The 22775-nt window shown below is 38.4% G+C and overlaps 1 protein-coding gene and 1 non-coding gene across 8 annotated transcripts in view; both read left to right on the top strand.

The window, feature by feature from the left end:
- RASAL2 (RAS protein activator like 2) overlaps nt 1–22775 on the top strand; it is a 392077-nt gene that overhangs the window by 223764 nt on the left and 145538 nt on the right. The window contains exon 1 of one of the 7 annotated variants that reach the window (XM_025285582.3): nt 18592–18744. The exons of the other annotated variants lie outside the window; for them this stretch is intronic. Coding sequence (XP_025141367.1) covers nt 18732–18744 — 13 coding nt within the window. The 5' untranslated portion in view covers nt 18592–18731. Of the gene's footprint in view, nt 1–18591; nt 18745–22775 lie in introns of those variants that run through there. 7 annotated transcript variants of the gene reach the window in all.
- Nucleotides 6534–6607, top strand: TRNAC-ACA. Its single transcript has one exon. It is a non-coding gene; the product is annotated as a tRNA-Cys (tRNA).

The raw sequence follows: 22775 nt of genomic DNA, 5'->3' as shown, positions 1-22775 counted from the left end.
GAGTTCAATACCATGCTGCTGCTGCTAAGTCGCTTCAGTCGTGTCTGACTCTGTGTGACCCCATAGATGGCAGCCCACCAGGCTCCCCCGTCCCTGGGATTCTCCAGGCAAGAACACTGGAGTGGGTTGTCCTTTCCTTCTCCAATGCATGAAAGTGAAAAGTGAAAGGGAAGTCGCTCAGTCGTGTCCGACTCTTCGCGACCCCATGGACTGCAGCCTACCAGGCTCCTCCATCCATGGGATTTTCCAGGCAAGAGTACTGGAGTGGGGTGCCATCGCATGAAGCACTCATTTTACAAAAGGTTTTTGTTAGTCATGAGGATCTGATGTCACCATGAAGGGGTTTAGTGCTTCTCTAGATATGGGGAGATGAAAGGATTGAGATCATAAAATCTGTTTCTAAAAACATCCAACTATCTAAAGACCTGTCTCACCAATTTCCCTGGAGCACAGAGTGCTTCACTCCACCCTGAACTCCCTTGAGGGTTGTTGAAGGTCAACAGCCATAGCAGCATGGGGCTCAATCTCCATAGAGGCAGATGGCAAAAGCCTTTGTTGTTCAGTCGTTGGCAGTGCTCTTGGTAAGTGCCAATTTGCAGTTGACAGTCTCCATGCTCTATACAGTCTTTCTCTAGTTGCTGTGTGAGGGCTTCTCATTGCAGGGGTTTCGCTTGTTGTGGAGTATGGGCTCTAGGTGCACTAGCTCAGTAGCTGTGGCTCTCAGGCTTAGTTGCCCTGCAGCATATGGGATCTTCCTGGACCAGGGGTCAAACCTGTGTCTTCTGCATTGGCAGGCGGATTCCTAACCACTGGACCACCAGGGAAGTCCAGACAGTTTATCCTTTATGTTGCATTTCAGCTTGATAGCACAAACGTGTGTGCTATTGTTGGAGTTAACGGTTATAAGATTAATTAGTATATCAAAATCGCAAGAGCAGATTTAGCAGTTACTTCATCGATAGGAAGTTTACTGTGGTAGGAAAGAAAGTGCATGTCTGTGACTGGAACTCTCTGTTCTCTCTGGAAGGGTTGCTTTATTAGAGGCACTCATGGGCAGTGGAAAAGGCACAAGGTTTGAAGTTACTGTAACTGGCTTCAAATTCCACCTCTTCTCATCATTACCCCTCAGCCTCAGCTTCCTTATCCAATGAGATTTTTATTATGGTTTGAAAGAAGAATGCAAGACCAACAACATAAATTTTGATTTGAGACAAACTTCAGTTCTCTCTGACTCTTACGAAACCATGGAACCAGTGAGATAATGGAGTAAGTGTTAGTTTCTCATTTTGCCTGGACAGGTTTAAATTAACCGAATAAAGAAATTGGAGGTGTGGCATCTTAGGCAATATCCTGTCTCCGTATTTCATGACTTTACTCATTTGTTTTTCCATTTTTACTTGCACAGTTTGGCAAATTCTTTTCTTCTAAAGTACAGCCGTAATTCACCATTCTGTTATGTAACTTGAGGTAGAAAGATGGGAGTGGAGTTGTTTATATAGTGCGTCTTGAGATTTAATTTTGAGACTTAATCTTGGCTTTTGACTGCTATAGGAACTTTTCCAAAATGAAAAAATATATGATTTAGATAAGTTGAGCCAAATTATCTAAACATTGCTTACTTTAGTTGTGCCAGTGGTCTCTCTTTCTCTCCCCTATCCCCCATCTCTCCCTCCCTCTCAGTTTCCTCCTCCATCCCTCCCCATTCTTTTTTTTTTTTTGGAGGGAGGAGGAACAGGGAACAGGATTGGCTCAGCTACTTACAAAAGCCTTTTTAGTTTGTATTTCAAACAGAAGGATTTGTAAATCAGAGGTGGAACATCTAGTTGTGTTTGTGTCCAAAACAGACTGAAGCTGCCTCCAGGGATGAAACCTGTTTTGTTATGACCCTAAGGGCTTCCCGGTGGCTCAGTGGTAAAAGAACCCACCTGCCAGTGCAGGAGGCACAGGAGATGCTGGTTCCATACCTGGGCTGGGAAAATCCCCTGGAAAAGGAGATGGCAACCAACTCCAGTATTCTTGCCTGGGAAATCCCATGGGCAGAGGAGCCTGGCAAGCTACAGATCAGGGGGTCACAAGGAGTCCAACACAGATTCGTGACTGAGCACACACACACGTGCATGCTCTTGGCACTCACCTGCCGTCTAATTTCTGTAGTAACAATGCTCAAGAAAGGAAGTTCCCAAGTTTCTCATAAAGCTGTGTGTCTGTTGGATTGTTCTGGTTAACTTCTTTTCTCGGAAATGTACAGCCTATTTTCTTTTTCTTCAGAAATTTACAGGTTAACTGTTTTCCATTTTAATTGATAGTTAATATATCACAACAGGAAATTCCCATCTAGTTCATTTTTTTCTTTTGCTTCCAAAATAATTTTGATTGTGTTTTGCATATTTTTTTCTAACTCTGCAGAGTAGAAAATAAGAAGATAAACTCAAGGTAGAAAAGAATAAAAAGAAGATGAATTCTTGGGATGGGAAGGAAATAAACTTGAAATAGGAAGAGAACTGGTGATACAGATTATTCTTTTATGTCAGTTTATTTTTCAATTTAGAGGTCTTTCAGTTTTTTCCCTTTTACTTTAATCAAAGTAGTGCCATAAGAGTCAAAAGCATATTTAAACAAACCTTTTGTAATTAGTTTTTAAAAGTAGAAATTGTAGGAAGTATCCAGATGTGTGTTAGGAACCAGATGATCTAGGAAGGAAGCCAGTGAAATAATACATTGGGAGTGACTGAAAGTAAGAGAGAGAAAAATATATTTACAAGCAGACTATCATCAGTAGTACACAAAAAACAGTTAGATAAAAATAGCCTTGGAGCAGCCGCTGAAGGCTAGAAAGTTACACAATGGTAGATAAGCCTCCCAAAAAAGAAACCCCTTGCAGAATAGGAGTGAGGGGGAAACGTGGCCTCTTCTAATAACGTTTGACATAAGTGATATAGCACAGGGTCGTTGGTAAAGATGAGCTTTTTGTAACTAGATGTGTTTTTTTGGTTAATAAATTAGAATTATACTATAATTTTCACAAGCTTTCCTAAGACTTAGCAGTGAATTTGACTACTACTCTATTATATTTATGCCTAAATAATACATTCCTATATCATATTATTACTTGTCTTAATCAGTTCCCGCTGTGATAAGAGGATACCATGGAGTGGGTGGTTTGAACAGCAAACATTTAATGTCTGCTAAGGGCCCTCTGGTGTTGGAGAAGACTCTTGAGAGTCCCCTGGCCTGCAAGGAGATCCAACCAGTCCATTCTGAAGGAGATCAGCCCTGGGATTTCTTTGGAAGGAATGATGCTAAAGCTGAAAGTCCAGTACTTTGGCCACCTCATGCGAAGAGTTGACTCATTGGAAAAGACTCTGATGCTGGGAGGGATTGGGATCCTCTGATGCAGGAGGAGAAGGGAACTATAGAGGATGAGATGGCTGGATGAACCGAGTCTGAGTGAACTCCGGGAGTTGGTGATGGACAGGGAGGCCTGGCGTGCTGCGATTCATGGAGTCGCAAAGAGTCAGACACGACTGAGCGACTGAACTGAACTGAACTGAAGGGCCCTCTTCTGGGCTGCAGACTGCTGACTTCCTATATGCTAACTCATGGTGGGAAGAAGGCATGGGAGCTCTCTGGGGTCCCTTTTGTAAGGGTACCAGTTCTGTTTATGAGAACTCCCCCCTCATAACCTGATTACCTCCTGGAGGCCCCAGCTCCTAACCCCACTTGCTGGGGGTTAGAATTTCAACACGTGAATTTGGGGGCACTAAGACTTAGCCGTTGCAGCACTGCTGTCACATCATGCAGGCCTCGTGAGGGTCTTACTGAAGGACCAGGTTGTTGTAGTAATAATGTCTGGGTAAATAGAATAATCTCATTCTAACTAACATTTCTTTTCTGTTTGGAATAAAACTTAAAAATTACCAAACTCTTTAAAATTCTAATATTTTTGTATTTCAAGGTTTAGTTGCTTTCATTGAGGACCTCTTAATAGCTTCTGTAAAAGCACAGTATATTCTAGTGTCCATTTATATTTGAAGGTGGATTCTTGAAGCTAAAAAGTGTTTTTAAATTAGAAACTGGATATGAGAAAACTGTTAAAATGCCATGGAGACTGTAATTAATAGCATCATGATCTGTTGTTGAATCTGAAGGCATAAAGGGCAGGAAGACAATGGGGTGGGTAGGAATGAGGTGGGGTACAGAATCTAGAGAGTGGTTTGAGTGGGGAAGGGAGCAGAAGATCGTTATTCTGTATGAGACGACCAGGGGAAAATGGCACTATTTAAGAGACGTTTTGTCAAGATCTGAAAGAAAAATTGCCAGAATTGTAAATAGGTTATGAGTTTCCACGTTAAATGAGTCTACAGAGTGCTCAGCACAGTGAATAAATAAACACCTATTTCAAAGCACATCTTCGGGAAATTTCAAAACATCTTTGATGAGGAGGACCTTCTAAGAGTTTTCAGAAATTGAAAACAGAAACAAAAATATGCTATATGACATTCGAGTAAGAGTGGCATTGAGTTCTTGACAGCGATGTTAGAGGCTAAGACCACAGAGTAGTGCTGTTAAAGTTCCAAGTGAACATGACTTCTAAACTGAAATTATATTTCAAGCTAAATGATCTGTCAAGTAACAGAAGGGGAATATTGAAAAGGACAAGAAGAAGACAGAGGAAATCCCCAAAATATTGGTGAAAGGAAGTCCCGGGATGGCAGCTGGATAGCTGAGAGAGTGTCCAATCCAAATTGGAATAAGGGGATGGTAGGGTTTTAGGCACTTCTCAATTTAATCTCAACTTTTCTAGATAATATACATACAGCACTAGGTTTTATTTAGAAATGTTGAGATAAATGCGATAAGAAGAGGCTAAAAATTAAAAGAAAGAATGCCTTTGGTGGGCTGCTGTTTTTTCTTTATTAGCTTATTTGATTTTAAGTATAGTTGTTATTTTTCCCCACAATGTACATCTAGTAATAAAGTAATGTGTAATTTAAGGGAGCAACCTTCTCTGAATGTGTAAAATCAGCATGATAGTTACTACTTTATAGGGTTCTATAAAAAAAGGATATTAAAATTAAATTCCCCAGCAGAATGCTGGCACATACTGGGTGCTCATTGAATGTTTGTTTCTTTTTTTCAGTCAGTTTTGCTATATTTTCTATGAGAAAAAAACAAAAAAAAACTTAAGTTCCGAACAAGTCAATGTATGAACACATTTAAAAGCCAACTAGTTTTTAAGTAGGGCACTGGAATTTCAGACTTTAAGTATAAACTGCTGCTGCTGCTGTTAAGTCGCTTCAGTCGTGTCCGACTCTGTGCGACCCCAGAGATTGCAGCCCACCAGGCTCCCCTGTCCCTGGGATTCTCCAGGCAATAACACTGGAGTGGGTTGCTATTTCCTTCTCCAATGCATGAAAGTGAAAAGTGAAAGTGAAGTCGCTCAGTTGTGTCCGACTCTTCGCGACCCCATGGACTGCAGCCTACCAGGCTCCTCCGTCCATGGGATTTTCCAGGCAAGAGTACTGGAGTGGGGTGCCATTGCCTTCTCCGTAAGTATAAACTATGTATTGTTTAATAGATCATGACAAGCATTCTAGAGTCCAGATTTTTCATGAAAGCAACTCCTTTCATTAAAAAAAAAAGTCACAGATAGTAAAAATGTAATCAGAAATGAAGTACACACCCCAAAATTAATTTGACGAAATTTAACACCCTTTCTTTCAACCACTCTGGATATACTTCTTGCTAATAATAGTATAGAAGAAAATCTATTTCCAGTAATATTTAGATCAGTGTTTATTATACATTAATGTATTTTGGTTGATGATATTGTTGACTAAATTGCCTTATCAGAGTCATTTGTGGCAGAAAAAATATAAATGTTGTTGGCTGCTAAAGTGAAGGCATGGATGGGAATCCACCTGCCAATGTGGGGGACGTGGGTTCAGTCCCTGGTTGGGGAAGATTTCACATGCCACAGAGCAGTTAAGCCCCGTGTGCCTCAGCGCTGAAGTCTGCGTGCCTAGAGCCATGCTCTGCAGCAAGAGAAGCCGCTGCAGTCAGGAGCCAGTACACCACCCCTAGGGAGTAGCGCCCCTCTCCGCCCCTAGAGAAAGCCCGCGCACAGCAACAAAGACCCAGCACAGCTAGTTTCAGTTCCGCTTTATTACAGCATTATGATCAGGTGACTAGTAAGCCCCACACAGTCTTTCCTGAAAATTATTTCACTGGGTAAGTCCAGAAGATTGAGCTAATACTGGCCTGGAATATGAGGAACATAGAGTGATGTGTTACTTTGTTTTACTATTGCTACTTGAAATATATACCCAAGATCCTTCAAGCTACTATCCTACATACCTACTGAGAAGTTATTTCACAGAGCATTTCATTTGTACCTCTCCTTGGGTAATTTATAATGTCAGCATTTTCATATCAAAGCACCTATAATTACAGTGTAGGGTCTATAGTGTCTTATTTCAGATATTCTTGGTAAGAATAATATTCTTTTGACAAAGTTACAGACTTTATCAGGCTTCTCTGATGGCTGAGAGGGTAAAGCGTCTGCCTACAATGCAGGAGACCCAGGTTCGATCCCTGGGTCAGGAAGATCTCCTGGAGAAGGAAATGGCAACCCACTCCAGTACTCTTGCCTGGAAAATCCCATGGTTGGAGGAGCATGGTAGGCTACAGTTCATGGGGTCACAAAGAGTCAGACACGACTGAGCCACTTCACTTTCCTTTCCTTTCACAGATTTTATCACATGTTGGCAGTTGCAGGGGGTGTATGCTAGATCATGTTATAAACACATTAAAAGTGTTCTCTGATAAAAGAATTAAGCGTAAAAACAGAAGGAAAGTGTAAATGGAAGGAAAAGAAAACAGTTTAGACAGTCTGTGGCAATGATAGCTTGTAAATGATAGCTGGTAAATAAAGAAATCCATACAGATATTTATCACAAAGCTTTTTGAAGGAAAGATGCCATGTCAAATCAGGGATGAATGATATTAATAGTTCTTACACAACCCCCTCTCCCTGCCTTTTACAGCCTCCCTCACCCACACACACAAAATACTATTTTTATTTTGTTTTAACAAACTCTTATATAGTGGTTTGTGCCAGGGATTATTCTAAGCACTTGGCAAATAAATATTTACTTACTAAACTCTGTTAGCTAGGTACTATTATTATCTTTATTTGTTTGCTTTTTAAATATTTAATGAAACCAAGGTGGTGCTTTTCTAGGACTTCTGTAAGTAGTGACTGGCACTGCTGGTATTTGAACCTGGTAATCTGGCCCTAGAGTTAGTCCTGTGAACCTCTATGCTCTTTCTGCTGCTTGCCTTGGAGTGATGAACAAAAGAGGAAGAGTTCTCTACTCCTGCGTCCTATGACGCCGTCAGTGGTTATTTCCTTATACCATAAAAAAAAATAAATTTATTAGCAGTTATCTGTTTTACTGTCACTTAGTGGAAAATAATGTGCAGTCATTTATTCAAAAATATAAAAACAGAATATGAAGGGTTTTGTTGCTGTTGGCAGTTTTAGGAATAACTGTGATGAATGAAATTCTGTTTACTAAAGATGCAACTTCACGCATCATTTAGAGAACTTCTTCACCAAGAACATAACATGTTCGGCACTTAATAACACTCAATAAATATTGAGTCTAATTAAACCGTGAACAAGGATGTAGTATATATTTACAGCATTTTCCAATTCATCATATTCTTTTTAATTTCACGTTTGCTTGGGTATGGTGTAGAATTTAAAATATGCATCATAAATGTCTTAGGAAGCTTTGAATGTTTTATATGTTTTTGAATGATCATTTAGATCATGCAACAGCTGATGGTACAGGGTGAAGCATGATCCATAATAATTATATTTTACAGACTCATTTTGTCCTAAAACTTCTCTAAGGACAAAAGTATATCCTTAATTAAAGTCAGTGCTGTGGCCTTTCTCTTGCCAATGAGATGGAAACCACTGTATTTATTTCCTAACACGAGGGGGAAAGGACTATTTCCAGTTCTCATACACAGACATTCCTGTTGTTACTTCTCTGAACGGCCTCCTGAGTGATCTAATAATAGGAGTGTGAGTCTGTCCTTAGTCACCAGTGACTGTTTCCTTAGCAAATTCATTAACCTCTCTTTTATCTCTCAATTTGTAACCCCAGTAAATTATCAGTTAAGTATTAGACTTCCCTGAAATATAGCTGTTGTTCACTCATCTCTGTTTTCTATCAATATGATTTTTAAAGACCAGTATGTTAAACAGGTTATTTAGATTTAAATTCATTCAAAAGCCCAAGCCATCTGTGCTCTGATTTTATTACATCCTAGGGCAGATTTATCTATTGATAGTTACCACTGTTGAAGATAGGTTAAAGAATATAGTTCAAGCATATGATCGTAATTCTTGAATATGTTAAAAAAATTTTTTTTTTCATTTTTTATTGGGATACATAACTACTGTCACTGAAACAAATCTCTCAGAGATGATTTTCAAGTTTTTCAATGGTTTTTAGCTTCAGTAATAGTAAATTTATATGCTGTGTTTTATTGCCAAGAGAAAATATGTTATCCATTGTGACAGATAGAAAAAATTGTTATTAAAGCAGATGGTAAATCCTTGAATGTAGTGTTTTTGTTACTGAACTACATGGTATTTTTGTTTGTTTGTTTGTTTGTTTATTGTTTTTTGGTAGGATTGCTGGTTTAAAATTGACTGTGTGCCTCGTCTCATAATTCTGTGCCTTTCCTATCAGGGTGTTTACCTTTTCTGGAAGACTAACTTATTTCTTATTATGTAGAACTTTATTTGATAATTATAAATTGTTTTAACTGTATGGACATATATTTAGAAGAAAGTTTTAACTTCTTGAAGTGATTTTTTATATTTACTGATATTTTCTAAACCAAAAAATGATTATTCATGGAGTTATTTTCATGTCCACAGTGTTTTACATTTTGGCAGATGATTCATCTCAGCTTTTAAAATAAGATAAAAATCTCATATTATTACTTAGGAACTTTCAAATATAACCCTTCTCAAAAAATAGGGGGAACATATATGTATTTCAAAATGTAATATTTGAAATGAAAATGTAAAACGACTAATATCATAAAATGGGATAGAGTTGCCCTCTTGGAGCCTAGAATAAAATTGAATAAAAGGGTCTAATTTTATTACTGTCACCATCCTAATGGTTCAGAAGTACTGAATAGAAGTACCACTGATTAATTTTCCCCTTGCTTAAGAATTTAAATTTTCTTTGGGGAATGGATTTTCTATTAAAAAATAATCTGAACCATCTTTTAATCAGATCAGATCAGTCACTCAGTCGTGTCTGACTCTTTGCGACTCCATGAATCACAGCACGCCAGGCCTCCCTGTCCATCACCAACTCCCGGAGTTCACTGAGACTCACGTCCATCGAGTCAGTGATGCCATCCAGCCATCTCATCCTCCGTCGTCCCCTTCTCCTCTTGCCCCCAATCCCTCCCAGCATCAGAGTCTTTTCCAATGAGTCAACTCTTCGCATGAGGTGGCCAAAGTACTGGAGTTTCAGCTTTAGCATCATTCCTTCCAAAGAAATCCCAGGGCTGATCTCCTTCAGAATGGACTGGTTGGATCTCCTTGCAGTCCAAGGGACTCTTCAAGAGTCTTCTCCAACACCACAGTTCAAAAGCATCAATTCTTCGGCGCTCAGCCTTCTTCACAGTCCAACTCTCACATCCATACATGACCACAGGAAAAACCATAGCCTTGACTAGACGAACCTTTGTTGGCAAAGTAATGTCTCTGCTTTTGAATATGCCAACTAGGTTGGTCATAACTTTCCTTCCAAGGAGTAAGCGTCTTTTAATTTCATGGCTGCAGTCACCATCTGCAGTGATTTTGGAGCCCAGAAAAATAAAGTCTGACACTGTTTCCACTGTTTCCCCATCTATTTCCCATGAAGTGATGGGACCGGACGCCATGATGTTCATTTTCTGAATGTTGAGCTTTAAGCCAACTTTTTCACTCTCCACTTTCACTTTCATCAAGAGGCTTTTTAGTTCCTCTTCACTTTCTGCCATAAGGGTGGTGTCATCTGCATATCTGAGGTTATTGATATTTCTCCCAGCAATCTTGATTCCAGCTTGTGTTTCTTCCAGTCCAGCATTTCTCATGATGTACTCTGCATATAAGTTAAACAAACAAGGTGACAATATACGGCCTTGACGAACTCCTTTTCCTATTTGGAACCAGTCTGTTGTTCCATGTCCAGTTCTAACTTTTGCTTCCTGACCTGCATACAGATTTCTCAAGAGGCAGATCAGGTGGTCTGGTATTCCCATCTCTTTCAGAATTTTCCACAGTTTATTGTGATCTGCACACTCAAAGGCTTTGGCATTGTCAATAAAGCAGAAATAGATGCTTTTCTGGAACTCTCTTGCTTTTTCCATGATCCACAGGATGTTGGCAATTTGATCTCTGGTTCCTCTGCCTTTTCTAAAACCAGCTTGAACATCAGGAAGTTCACAGTTCGCGTATTGCTGAAGCCTGGGTTGGAGAATTTTGAGCATTACTTTACTAGCGTGTGAGATGAGTGCGGTAGTTTGAGCATTCTTTGGCATTGCCTTTCTTTGAGATTGGAATGAAAACTGACCTTTTCCAGTCCTGTGGCCACTGCTGAGTTTTCCAAATTTGCTGGCATATTGAATGCAGCACTTTCACAGCATCATCTTTCAGGATTTGAAATAGCTCAACTGGAATTCCATCACCTCCACTAGCTTTGTTCGTAGTGATGCTTTCTAAGGCCCACTTGACTTCACACTCCAGGATGTCTGGCTCTACGTCCGTGATCACACCATCGTGATTATCGGGGTCATGAAGATCTTTTTTGTACAGTTCTTCTGTGTATTCTTGCCACCTCTTCTTAATATCTTCTGCTTCTGTTAGGTCCATACCATTTCTGTTCTTTATCGAGCCCATCTTTGCATGAAATGTTCCCTTGGTATCTGTAATTTTCTTGAAGAGATCTCCAGTCTTTCCCATTCGATTGTTTTCCTCTATTTCTTTGCATTGATCGCTGAGGAAGGCTTTCTTATCTCTTCTTGCTATTCTTTGGAACTCTGCATTCAGATGTTTATATCTTTCCTTTTCTCCTTTGCTTTTCGCTTCTCTTCTTTTCACAGCTATTTGTAAGGCCTCCCCAGACAGCCATTTTGCTTTTTTGCATTTCTTTTCCATGGGGATGGTCTTGATCCCTGTCTCCTGTACAATGTTATGAACCTCATTCCGTAGTTCATCAGGCACTCTATCTATCAGATCTAGGCCCTTAAATCTATTTGAATCTATTTGACATATACTATTGTGTTAATTTAAGGTGTACAACATGTTACTTTGATAACATTTATGTATTGTAACATGATAGCCATTGTAGCACTATTTATCACGTTATGTAATTGTGATACAATTTTGTTGCTTATATTTATTATTGTGCATTAGATCACTGTGGCCTGTTTAAACACTATCCTTTGCAAGTTTGTACCCTTAAACATCAGTTTTATCCCCTCAAACCCATCCCCTGGTAACCACCATTATTATCTGATTGTTTGAGTTTGACATTTTATATTTCACATATAAAGTTTATGTCATACAGTATTGGTCTCTCCCTGTCTGACTTACCTCACTTATCAAACTGTGTTCAGGATCCTTGTGTGTTGTCAGAAATGTCAGGCTATCCTTCTTTCTTACTGCTGAATAATATTTCATTGGTATATAAACCATCTCATATTTATCCATTCATCTGTTGATGGGCATTTAGGTTGTTTCTGTATCTTGAATATTGTGAATAAAGCTGCAATAAGTGTGGGAGTGTATATATTTCTTAAAAACACTGTTTTCAATTCCTTTGGTTATGTACTCAATAGTGGAGTTACTGGACTGTATGGTAGACCTGCTTTTAACTTTTTGAGAAACCGCCATATTGTTTTCCATACAATTGAACCAATTTATATTCCCATCAATACTGTATGAGGGTTCCTTTTTTTTTTTTTTTTTTTTTGTGGCATCCTTACCAGAACTTGTTGTCCCTTGTCTTTAGATAATGACCATTTTGACAGGTGTGAGGTGATAATATTTCATTGTAGTTTTGATCTGCATTTCCCTGCTGCTGCTGCTAAGTCGCTTCAGTCGTGTCCAACTCTGTGCAACCCCATAGACGGCAGCCCACCAGGCTCCCCTGACCCTGGGATTCTCCAGGCAAGAATACTGGAGTGGGTTGCCATTTCATTCTCCACTGCATTTCCCTGCTGATATGATATTGTGCGTCTTTTCACGAGTCTGTTGTCCATTTTTGATGTCCTCTTTGCTTCACAATTTACCTCTTGGAGTTCTACTAGACTTTAGCTTGCTTCAGACAGTTGTAAGAGAATAATGGAAGTAATAAAGTCCACGTAACTTGCATGATGCAGTAGTGTTTGGATTTTATAGTACATGTATGCGTTACTGTGTCAGTGATGTGCAAAAGTTGACCGTACCATATTTTTTGCTTTTCATAAGTAGGTTTATCGAAACAGTAGCCCACACGTACAAATATTCTTTAACATTAAGGCAAAAGCAAATGCCTAATGACATACTTTTACTGAAACCAAATGTTATCTGCATTAAATGGGGAAAGTGGACTAAATTCTTCAGTTGTGACAGTAGATGAGCTTAACAGGAAATCAACAAGCTGAGCAGATAGTTATATTTTCAAAGGCACTGAAGAAAATGAGTTTTTGATGGCTTTATTAAAGTTCAGCTTAAGCTCTTAAATGAGGAGAGCGAATGTCACAAGGCATGTCCCTGGCTCCGTGAACACACTTGAGATCTCCATTAATATCCAGCCCTGCCCCAGAATGCTTTTAGTTGCTTTTTGATGTTTATTAATGAATTTTTTTTCACAGAAATAGAAGTGTTGCTTTTGTTTCCATAGTATATTGTTTACTCATACACTGAAAGTAGAAAAAGATTTGCTTGGAGTTTTCCACATAGATTTTTTTTTTCCTTTGAAATATGGCACTATTCCTATAAGAGCATGACTGTTGAGAAAGGTGACTGATGTGTGAGTTTTGCCTGCTCTTTGTAATGCTTTCTCCTGGCCAGTGGCCATTTCAGGTAAGCAGATGCAGTCTACTAAATCATCTTTGCTGGAGAAGCAAGGCAATGCTCTAATGCCTCGCCAGGAGTTGTAGAAACATTGAGCAGCCATCAGAACGGTCACTTGTTTGGCATGTGCCTTCTCTAAACACTTGTGAGTGTTTGCTAACCATCCGACTAATAGGTCCTCGGTCCCTATAATGCCTTTTCTTTTTTTTTTTTAATCAAAAGAGAAGTTTGCCTTGTGGTCCCATCATATACAAATAAAATGAAATAAAAATTAGAATTTCAGTGGTATTTTTGAGTAAGTGGGTGACTGTGATATTTGTCATTCCAGTTATAAACAATGATTTCCTTTTCTAATACGAACTCCGAAAAGAATGCAGTGGGAAAGCCACAGCATCAGAATGTTAGTCTGGTTTTTGAGGAGACATTAAAAGAAACTGTGTTTGTGGTTAGAGGAAGCTGTATTTCTGATCATCTGTCTGTTCAGAAGAGGGAGTGTGCATATGGAGTGATGTACACCTTAGCATGCATATAGAGTGATGTACACCTCAGTTTGACTGCTGTTGGTATGTGTATCTGCTTGGAAGAGGAGACAGCATATATTAATGGGATTTTTTGTTTGCTCATTTTAAAATTTGTTAATAAGAAAATGGATGTGCAGGTAACTTCATTATATTCAACTAGCTTAATTTTTGTGCCCTTTAATTTTCAGAAAATCGTGCACCTATGGTTTTAGAGTTTCTTAATGGCTGTCGTGGGGCTTCCCAGGTGGCTCAGTGGTAAAGAAGCTGGTAAAGGCAGCTTCTTTACCACGTGGGTTTGATCGCTGAGTCAGGAAGATTCCCCTGGAGGAGGAAATGGCAACCCACGCCAGTATTCTTGCCTGGAATGTCCTGTTAACAGAGGAGCCTGGTGGGCTACAGTCCATGGGGTTGCAAAGAGTCAGACACAACTTAGCAACTAAACAGCAACAACCAATGGCTATCACACTGACGTCTATACCTGTACCAAAGTCAGAATTCCCTAATTACTTTTGTAAAGGGTAGGGGAAAAATACACTATCCGTATTCTTCAAAGTTTATAAAACATACTATTTGATTGAGTCATTACTAGGAAAAAAATATCCTAGCCTTCTGAAAACAAAACCAATATTTGTTGACTCTGAGCTTGGAAAGTCACATAAGATACAGCCTTCAGTAGTCTACTTATACCTGTTTTCAAGCCATTTGTTTATTTAGCAAATATTTACTAAACATTTATTGTGGCCAGACACTATATTAGTTCCAAAAAGGACAAGAAGAAAGTGCTATGTTAAGTTATAATAGAACCATAGTTTGACAAGATGATGACCAAATTTTGAATTTGATTTAGCTCTTATTTCTGTTTGAATTAAAATCCAGATTTTCAGAATCAGAAAAGACATTTAAAATTATCTGCTCCAACCCCCTTCATCCAGTGTTTGAATCTTTCATATTATTCATTTGATCATTGCTGATATTTGACTGTTTTTGACTTTTAAAAAATGGCATTTTCATGTAGTTCAACCTAATGGAACTATTATTAAGTACAGAGTTTGCTCATGACAATGTAAGATGGGTTAGTGAAGACAACCCTATCAAACTGTCTGTATGGGGGAGAAATGTAAAACCAGATATTGACAAAATTGTGGCTATTTGCAGAAATAAAATGGCTCAAGTGCCTTCATCTAACCAGGATGAAGATTCTGAGTGCTGAATTAAGGGTTCATCTTGTGTGATCCATTGTATCATTTCAAACCTTCTTCAGACTCTACAAGGCTCTTAAAACCCACGAGGGATATTCTGCATGGACATGGATTTCAGTTACTTTGCAACTTAAGTTTGTGGCTGGAGGATGAGCCATTTACTCAGGGTTCCCCAGCTTCCTAGAGAACACCTTCCTAGTGTTGTAGTTGAAGATGTTCTTGGTCTCTCCAGTCCCTACCTTGGAAGCTGCGTTTCCCTGGCTTTGGCAGCTCAATGCATGGCTGTGCGTTCATGGACATTTAAAGTTACTTCGAAAATCAACATCTAGGGATCAGGATTTCACCTAGTATAAGTAAGACTTAACTGGGTAAATGATGAAATGACCGTTTTCCCTTACGATTGGCTTCAGTGAGTTACTTGAACTCACACATTCCTGTTTCACTTACATACAAGTGCTAGCCTCTGGCATCAGAAAAATGGATATGCTGTGGTGTGTGTCTTCAAAGTTACTCTAAGCACACCTCAGTCTAAGTACTTTAAAAAGGTTTGGTAAATGAAATATATTCTTCCATTCATCCAAGCATCACTTACTACGTACCTATTAAGCCAGGCACTGTGTTAGGCTCTAGTGATAAAGCTGAAAACCAGAACAAGCCCCTTCTTCATCTACATCATATTCTGAATGTGAAATGAGACATTAAACATCAGTACTAGTATAATGTTAGATAATGATGAAAGCTATAAAGAAAAAGAAACTACTAGAGAGTAAAAAAAAAAATAGTACAAAGGAGAATGTAATCATCTCTGCATAGGAAATGAGGTAAACCACCCTAAGAATATAATTTAAAATCTGGGTTTTGAAGAGTAGATAAGAGTATGACAAGCAGACCAGGCAAGGAAGAAACTTCTAGATAGGGAAGCAGCAACAAACAGGAAGGCTGGAAGACATGAAACGGGAAATTACAAACAGGAACGCAGATTTGTAAAAAAGGTGCAATATAGGAATAACAAAATATGGCGTATGATATCCTTTGAAGAGTGTTGAAATAACATCATATTTGGATATGCAAAAAATTGTTTCCTTGAGAGTACTCAGATTTACTCAAGTATCAGAACTCCAGGTAGTAGTAAAAGTACTCTTTGCAGAACTCAATAAATTATTGTTCTGATTCACCTTCAAATATCTGAAAATGTCATTATTGATCTGAATTTGGAACTGTTCCAGGCATCTTTAAGGTTAATTAAGAGTAATAGATTCTAACATTGTAAAATACATTCAAGAAGAAAAAACTCACTTTTGAGAAAATTGAATACATGAACTTTCTATGTCATTTCGGGAAAGATTGCTATTCTTTTTTTTTATCAGACTAATGACCTTAAACTTTTTTTTTAATTAATTAATTAGTTTCAGCTGCACTGGGTCATTTTTGCTGTGCTCAGGCTCTCTCTAGCTGCCACAAGGGGGCCACTCTCTAGCTGTAAGTACATAGGCCTCCCATGGCACTGGCTTCTCTTGTTGCTGAGTGCAGGCTCAGTCCTTGCGGTGTGCGGTCCCAGTTGCCTCACGGCACATGGAATCTTCCCCGAACAGGGATCGAACTCGTGTCCCCCGCACTGGCAGCCAGATTCTTAATCACTGGACCATTAGAGAAACCCGCTGTTCTTTTTTATCATCAGAACCTGAGTGTTGTTCAGTAGCATAGTTTGAGAACTGCTGTGCTACAGTTATTCATCAGATGGGCTGCCAACCTGTGTGGGAAGCCTTAGGGAATCTAACTGTCTCTTGTAGCAGGCAGCCCCTTCGGAAAGTCCCTTGCAGTGGCTCTGACATCCTTTCATTGAGCTGAAATCTCTCTCTCTCATAATTTAGTCTCACCGTTTAGACTCTAAATCTTGAAGATAATAATGGGAGTCATGACCTATTTTTTAGAAATATTCTGAGGAATAGTAAGTAAAAATAATCTCATTGTACTTTGCACTGTTTTAAGGTTGATTATAAATGAGGCTGGGTTTCCCTGGTGGCTCAGTGGTAAAGAATCTGCCTGTCAATGCAGGAGACATGGGTTTGATTCCTGGATCAGAAAGATCCCCTAGAGAAGGAAATTGCAACCCATTCCAGTATTCTTGCCTGGGAGAATCCCATGGACAGAGGAGCCATGAAGGCTACAGTCGATGGGATTGCAAAAGAGTCGGACATGACTTAGCAACTAAAACACTAACAAAACATATGAGACTAATAATGATAAAGGTTAAAGCTCACCTGGGTGTGAAGAGGGTAGGAGGTGTTGGTGTTTTGTTTCATAGAGGGCAAGGTGGGAGTCTATGGTCTCTTAAGTCTTCATAATCAAACTCTTAGTTTGTTCTTTCTGTATAATGTTTTATGTCTTTTCTCCCCCTATAATTCTTATTTGAGTAGCCATAGGGTTTACAGGAATAGTTCTTCTGAAGTAGAAATACGAAACCCAAAGTAAAAGAGGAAAATGCAGTGTTAGAGTATTATGATCCTTGAAGTAAAATGAAAACCTGATAACTAAAATCAAATTATGATGGAATTAAAGGAGACTTTATGCATCATTGAAACTTGGAGAGAAAAAAGGGGAGAGGAAATAGGGTGCCAAAGATACATACATTCATATTTATCACACATATATGTACATACATTACAAATATATCTGTGTGAAAATATATTGATCGTATATGAGAGATATATTACATTTAATACATATATATACAAACACGTAAACAGAGATAAAATAAATGTATTTCCATCAGCTTTTGTGAAAGGGAAGATAACAGATTGAAACTGTGCTCCTCTCCTTTCTGTCCTGTTCTACTGTCTGAAGTGGCAGGTGGAATCCGCTCAGTAATTCAAAGAGTGAATTTTTTAATTGATCGATCCTGACATGCTAACCTCAGCAACTGAGCAGCTGCATAATGTGTTAGGTCATCATACCAATAATGAAGATTACATCATTGACCTGCCTCCTTTTTTTGGAATGTAGAGAAAAACAAACCCTAGAAATATGTCAGATTTTCAAACAAACCAAAATAATGACTGAGCATACTGATACTATCTATAGTTTCATCACAACTTATTGACTAATCAGTTAGGAACCATTCTGTTTATAAAATTAATTTTTAATTATAGTTTATTTTTAAAATGAAGTTCTAGCTTAAGACCTGAATGAAAAGTTTCAGAGAAATTAAGTTTTTCTTTTTCTAAATTTAAAATATTACTGTTGTGATAAAGTGATTCACTGAGTGACTTTAAGATAGCAATATATGTGTTAACAGACTTCTATATATACATCAGCTGTAAGATATTTCCCTGGGCTTTGTACTTTGAAAAGTTTATATTTTTAATTCAGCAATAACACTCAAAATAAGAATCTCTGAAATTTGTTTTATATTTCTATTCCTAAAACAGGACAGATTTTGAAATAGATTGCTTTAAAAAAAAAAAATTGCTTCTTAAAACTCACAGATGTACACATCCACCCATGGGACAGAAGAAGTGAATTAAATACCTTGCTTGGTAAATCACGTTGCTTCTCCTGAACTAGATTGCCTGCACCCAGTGCTGTGAAAGAGACAGGCTGTGAGCAGGAAGGATAGCTATTGTTCGGTGCTCTCTAGCAAAAGAAGTGGGGGGAGGGGGGGTTGGGGGGGTGAGTTTGACTGGCGTTGGCTCTGGCTTTTCTGCATTCCAATCTGTCTGAGGCATTGAGCGGGAGCAAAAAAACAGAGAGAGAGAGAGAGAGAGCAGGAGCGTGAACAAGCACAGCTAGTGCGGTATAGAAAGTGTTTTGAGTTTCTGACTGGCATGCCGGAAAGATCATGTTAGCAACACCCAGAAACTTCACGGAATGCAGACCCCAGGTAAGAGTTCCTAGAATCCATCTGAGACAGAAGTTAAAAGTTTGTATGTATTTAAAGGGTATCTGTGCTTTTTCAGAATTCACAAATGAAATGACTATTTACTTTTGTACTTATCGGCTTTAAAAAAAAAAAAATGGGTTGGTTTTCATTAACTGTGAGTTCACAGGAGTACTGTGTGGAGACTCAACGTCCAGTACAAAATCCACATCTAAAATAGCCTTCTGAGAAACTCAGATAAATTAAAGGTGTGATGATCATAGCAAAGTACTAACACTGCAACATTTACTTGTTCTTTTAATCATTTGGAGTGGATGTTTATTCTAGTTTTTCCCTAGATTCTTTATGAAATACTAAGATACCTAGGAATGGATATAGCCCATTTCTCTCTGAGAGAGACAAAATATATCAGCCATTAATAATAATGTAACAGCCTTGCCTGAATCTCAGTAGCATGTAGTAAATCTGTTTCATTTGGCAAGTTCAACAGGTTGGATCCATAGACAGCAGTAAGAGTTCAAATGAGAACTTTGCTTGTCCCCACCCCCTCCCCCCCACCAAGGTAGACTTTTAATATCCTTTGCCAAAAGATGACGTCAGAAACTTTAACTAATTAGCTCATTGAAAGTTAAATCTGGAAGAGACTTGAGAAGTCATCTGCTGCAGTCCACACTCTTCCTTTTCAATGAGAACATTGAGGTGTAAGGGATTTGGTGCTTGCTCAAGATCACAGCATTAGAACAGAATTGAAATGAAAATACAGATCTCCTTATTTGCAGTTTACTGGTTTTTTTCTCATGGTTCCAGATACATTTAGGCTTTATACTTTGTCCATGCTGTGTCTGCTGGCTCAGGTACCATGAGTTATTGCCCAAAGACCAAATACATCATAAATCTAGATTGAAATATTATGGGGAGGAGATGTTGGCAGATGGATGTCATCAATATTGTTATCATATTCATTCAAAACCAAAAATATATAGCAAAGTATTGGTATTTATCAGAATAAAAAGCAGCTTTCAGTTAAGGAAAAGGACTGCAGTTTATATGTTGCTTTTATGTAAACAATTACATAGCTGTAGCATATTCTAAATGCCTATATACGAAATTAAGATTCAAGTTGATTTTAATCTCTTTTAAAGACTTTGGGACTTAGTCATTTTCTGTATAATTGAAGTTAGTAAAACTTTTTTTGGGTAGCATACGGACACAACTGAGCGACTGATCTGATCTGATCCCATATTCAATGCCTTCTCTATGTTTATATTTTTTTAATGTAAGATAACATTTTAAAATTATCCAACTGTTTGAAGCAGTCACTTCCTTATCTAAGACCCAGCTCAGTTTCTCTCCATTTGTAAGGGTCCTCTGTTACTTCAGCTCATGAATTATGTGCTTGAGGGTAACTTAAGTGGAGGATCTTGAGAGTCACAACAGTCAGTGAACATCTGTCTTCATACATTTTCATTTAGTCTCTGAAAAGGTTGCTGCCCTTTCCATTTTTCTGGAGACCATTGTGGAGTTGAGAGAGACCACACTATTCTAGTGAGCTAAATAGTAAAGATAGCCACTGTCAAAAGGATCTGTCATGGCTCTTTACAATCCCGGGGAACAAGTTAGCTTGATTTGGCTCCAAGCACAGTGAAGGGATGTAGTGTTTTTGTGTTAAAGCTTGACCTGCTATTCCAGTTTTTGAGTAAGTCTGTGTGAATGGGGTTGTGATTTACAAGTCTGTGAGTGATGAGCAGTAAGCTGTAAGGAGCAGTTTCATTACTGCTCTCGGCTATCGGAAATCAAATTACAAAGTGACATTCTCCACCCAGTAGGAAACAAGAGACTGTTTGTCGTACTGCCGAATCCATTATTAAAACACACTGTTTATAAGAGGACTGATGGCTGTGAGAATGAGGACATAATGCTCTGTCCAATTTAACAGTGTTCACGTTGTGTTACACAGGGCTTAGAGTTTTCTCTCATCTTTTATCCTGCTGGAGTATGTGAAAGGACTGCCATGATACGTGCGTGTATATTATGTTATGTGTGTATATGATAGATGAGTGAGTGGATGGATGGATAGCTAGATAGACAGACAAAAATGGACTTTTGGCCTTGGTATATTTCCCCATGTTAGAGACAATCAGGTCATTAATCTATTGCTGGTATTTTACTGGCCTAAGTTGAAAAAAACTATTAACCAATCTGATAATTATAAAGTTTGCTACTGTGTATTGGAAAGAGAAAAATATTAGAAGGAAACACATGACTCCTTTTTCTCTCCTGAATACAAATGTCAGATTATGCAGGTTTATGTTTCGAAAGGCACTTGTGCTAATAAGGTGCCCATTTTATAACTAAAGGCACATTGTAAATGGGAAGGGAGTGGGTAGGATGAAATGAATGGCATGAGGAAAGAAATTCTCCTATGTATGTGAAACAATTTTCTTTTGACCATTTTTTTTTTTTTTTTGAAGGCGGGCCCATTTTCACTACTCATGATTTTTTTTCTTGATACTAGTTTTTCTAAATTTTTTCATGAAATATATATCCATATAGTTTATATATTAAATTTGCAAAGAAGGTAAAGAGCTCTGTAATGTAGCCATGACATTTTTCTGATAAAAGTTGGGCTATAGTTGATCAAAACTTTTGTCTCATTTAGAGGATTTATTAATACATCTTCCCCACTACAGTTTCTTTATACTTTTGGGATATAATTCTGGGTTCTGTATCCTTAAAGTTGTAAGAATGAAATCTCTATAAACAAAAGTAAAGATGAAGGACAGTCCAAGGGGCAGAAGCTTGAGGCTGGATGTATAAAACACTGAATTATCAAATTAATTCTTTACTCATAAAGGTAACCTGATTAGCCACTCAAAACTCTGGAAATCCTATGTAGACACATGGTTGAGTTTCCCCTTCTGCTTCAGTCTTGACCTTCAGCAGCTTCTGAAGAGGGAGTCACACTGGTTTTGTTCTTTCTGTTCTTTCACGCTCTCTAGTGGTTGTTTGTGGTGGTTCTTGTTTTCAGTTGCCTGTATATCAGTTTTCGTGAAGAAGCCGGTGGCTGTGTGGTGAAATAAGGTTCACAAGATTCTTACACTTGGTTGCATAAACTTTCTAAAATACCTAATTCTGTAGTGCGGAGAGAGAATAACTGGTAGTGTCCTGCTGTTTCCCAGTAAACAGTGAGTCGAGAAAATGAGTCATGAGTCAGCAATGTCAATCCTCAGACAGCTGTCTTTTGTTTTTCTTTATTTTTTTCTTTCTGGGTATGTGTGTGTGCGCGCCCTAATCGGAATTCAGTCTATCAAAGCTCCACATGTAATTATGGGTATGATGTCAGCTTGTGTTTGGAAGCCTAAAGCGTTGCCACTGAGAATATGTTCTTTGTGCATATTTGACAAATAGGAGAGACTTACTGAATCGTCATTAAAATTCAGATGAAGGTCTTTATCTTCTCTGGTACCTTGCTCGCTCTTATCTTCTCTGGTACCTCGCTCACCCCTACTCAGACCTTACCATTGTGCTGAATGAAGAGTTCCCTGAACTTATACACGTGAAGAGGGAGCCAGTGAGGAGTTCTTATCAGGAATGAGATTATAAAACCCCACATTTCTGTCATTCTCAGGTTTGAGGTATTTTATAAATAAGTGAATTGCTGAAATAGCAAGTTGTGAAGTTAGTGTAGGTTAATAGAGTTCTCTTCTTTGAAGAAGAAAAATGACCTGGTTCTGCATGCTCTCTTTTGTTAGACTTTCTAAAGTAAGCAAGCGGGTTTAGGTGCCAGGATCAAGCCAGTGTCATTCAGGATCAGGTGACACCTAGCATAGTCAACCTGTTGGACAAGTTGCCTTCTCTGATGTATTGCATTTAATTCCACAGACTGCAGAGCACCTTTGAAAACCTTAGCAGCATGCTGCTGTTGTATAGTTAACTACTCACAGTTACTACCTTTAGTTAATATGAAGACTAAAAAAAATGGATATTCTCTTTTTAATACTCTGGTTTGTAACTTTCTAGCTAGATTATATTTC

This window comes from Bubalus bubalis, chromosome 5 (assembly GCF_019923935.1).
Source record: "Bubalus bubalis isolate 160015118507 breed Murrah chromosome 5, NDDB_SH_1, whole genome shotgun sequence".
Classification (NCBI taxonomy): domain Eukaryota; kingdom Metazoa; phylum Chordata; class Mammalia; order Artiodactyla; family Bovidae; genus Bubalus; species Bubalus bubalis.
Note: the sequence above shows the minus strand (reverse complement) of the source record. Positions and strands in the feature narration are given on the sequence as shown.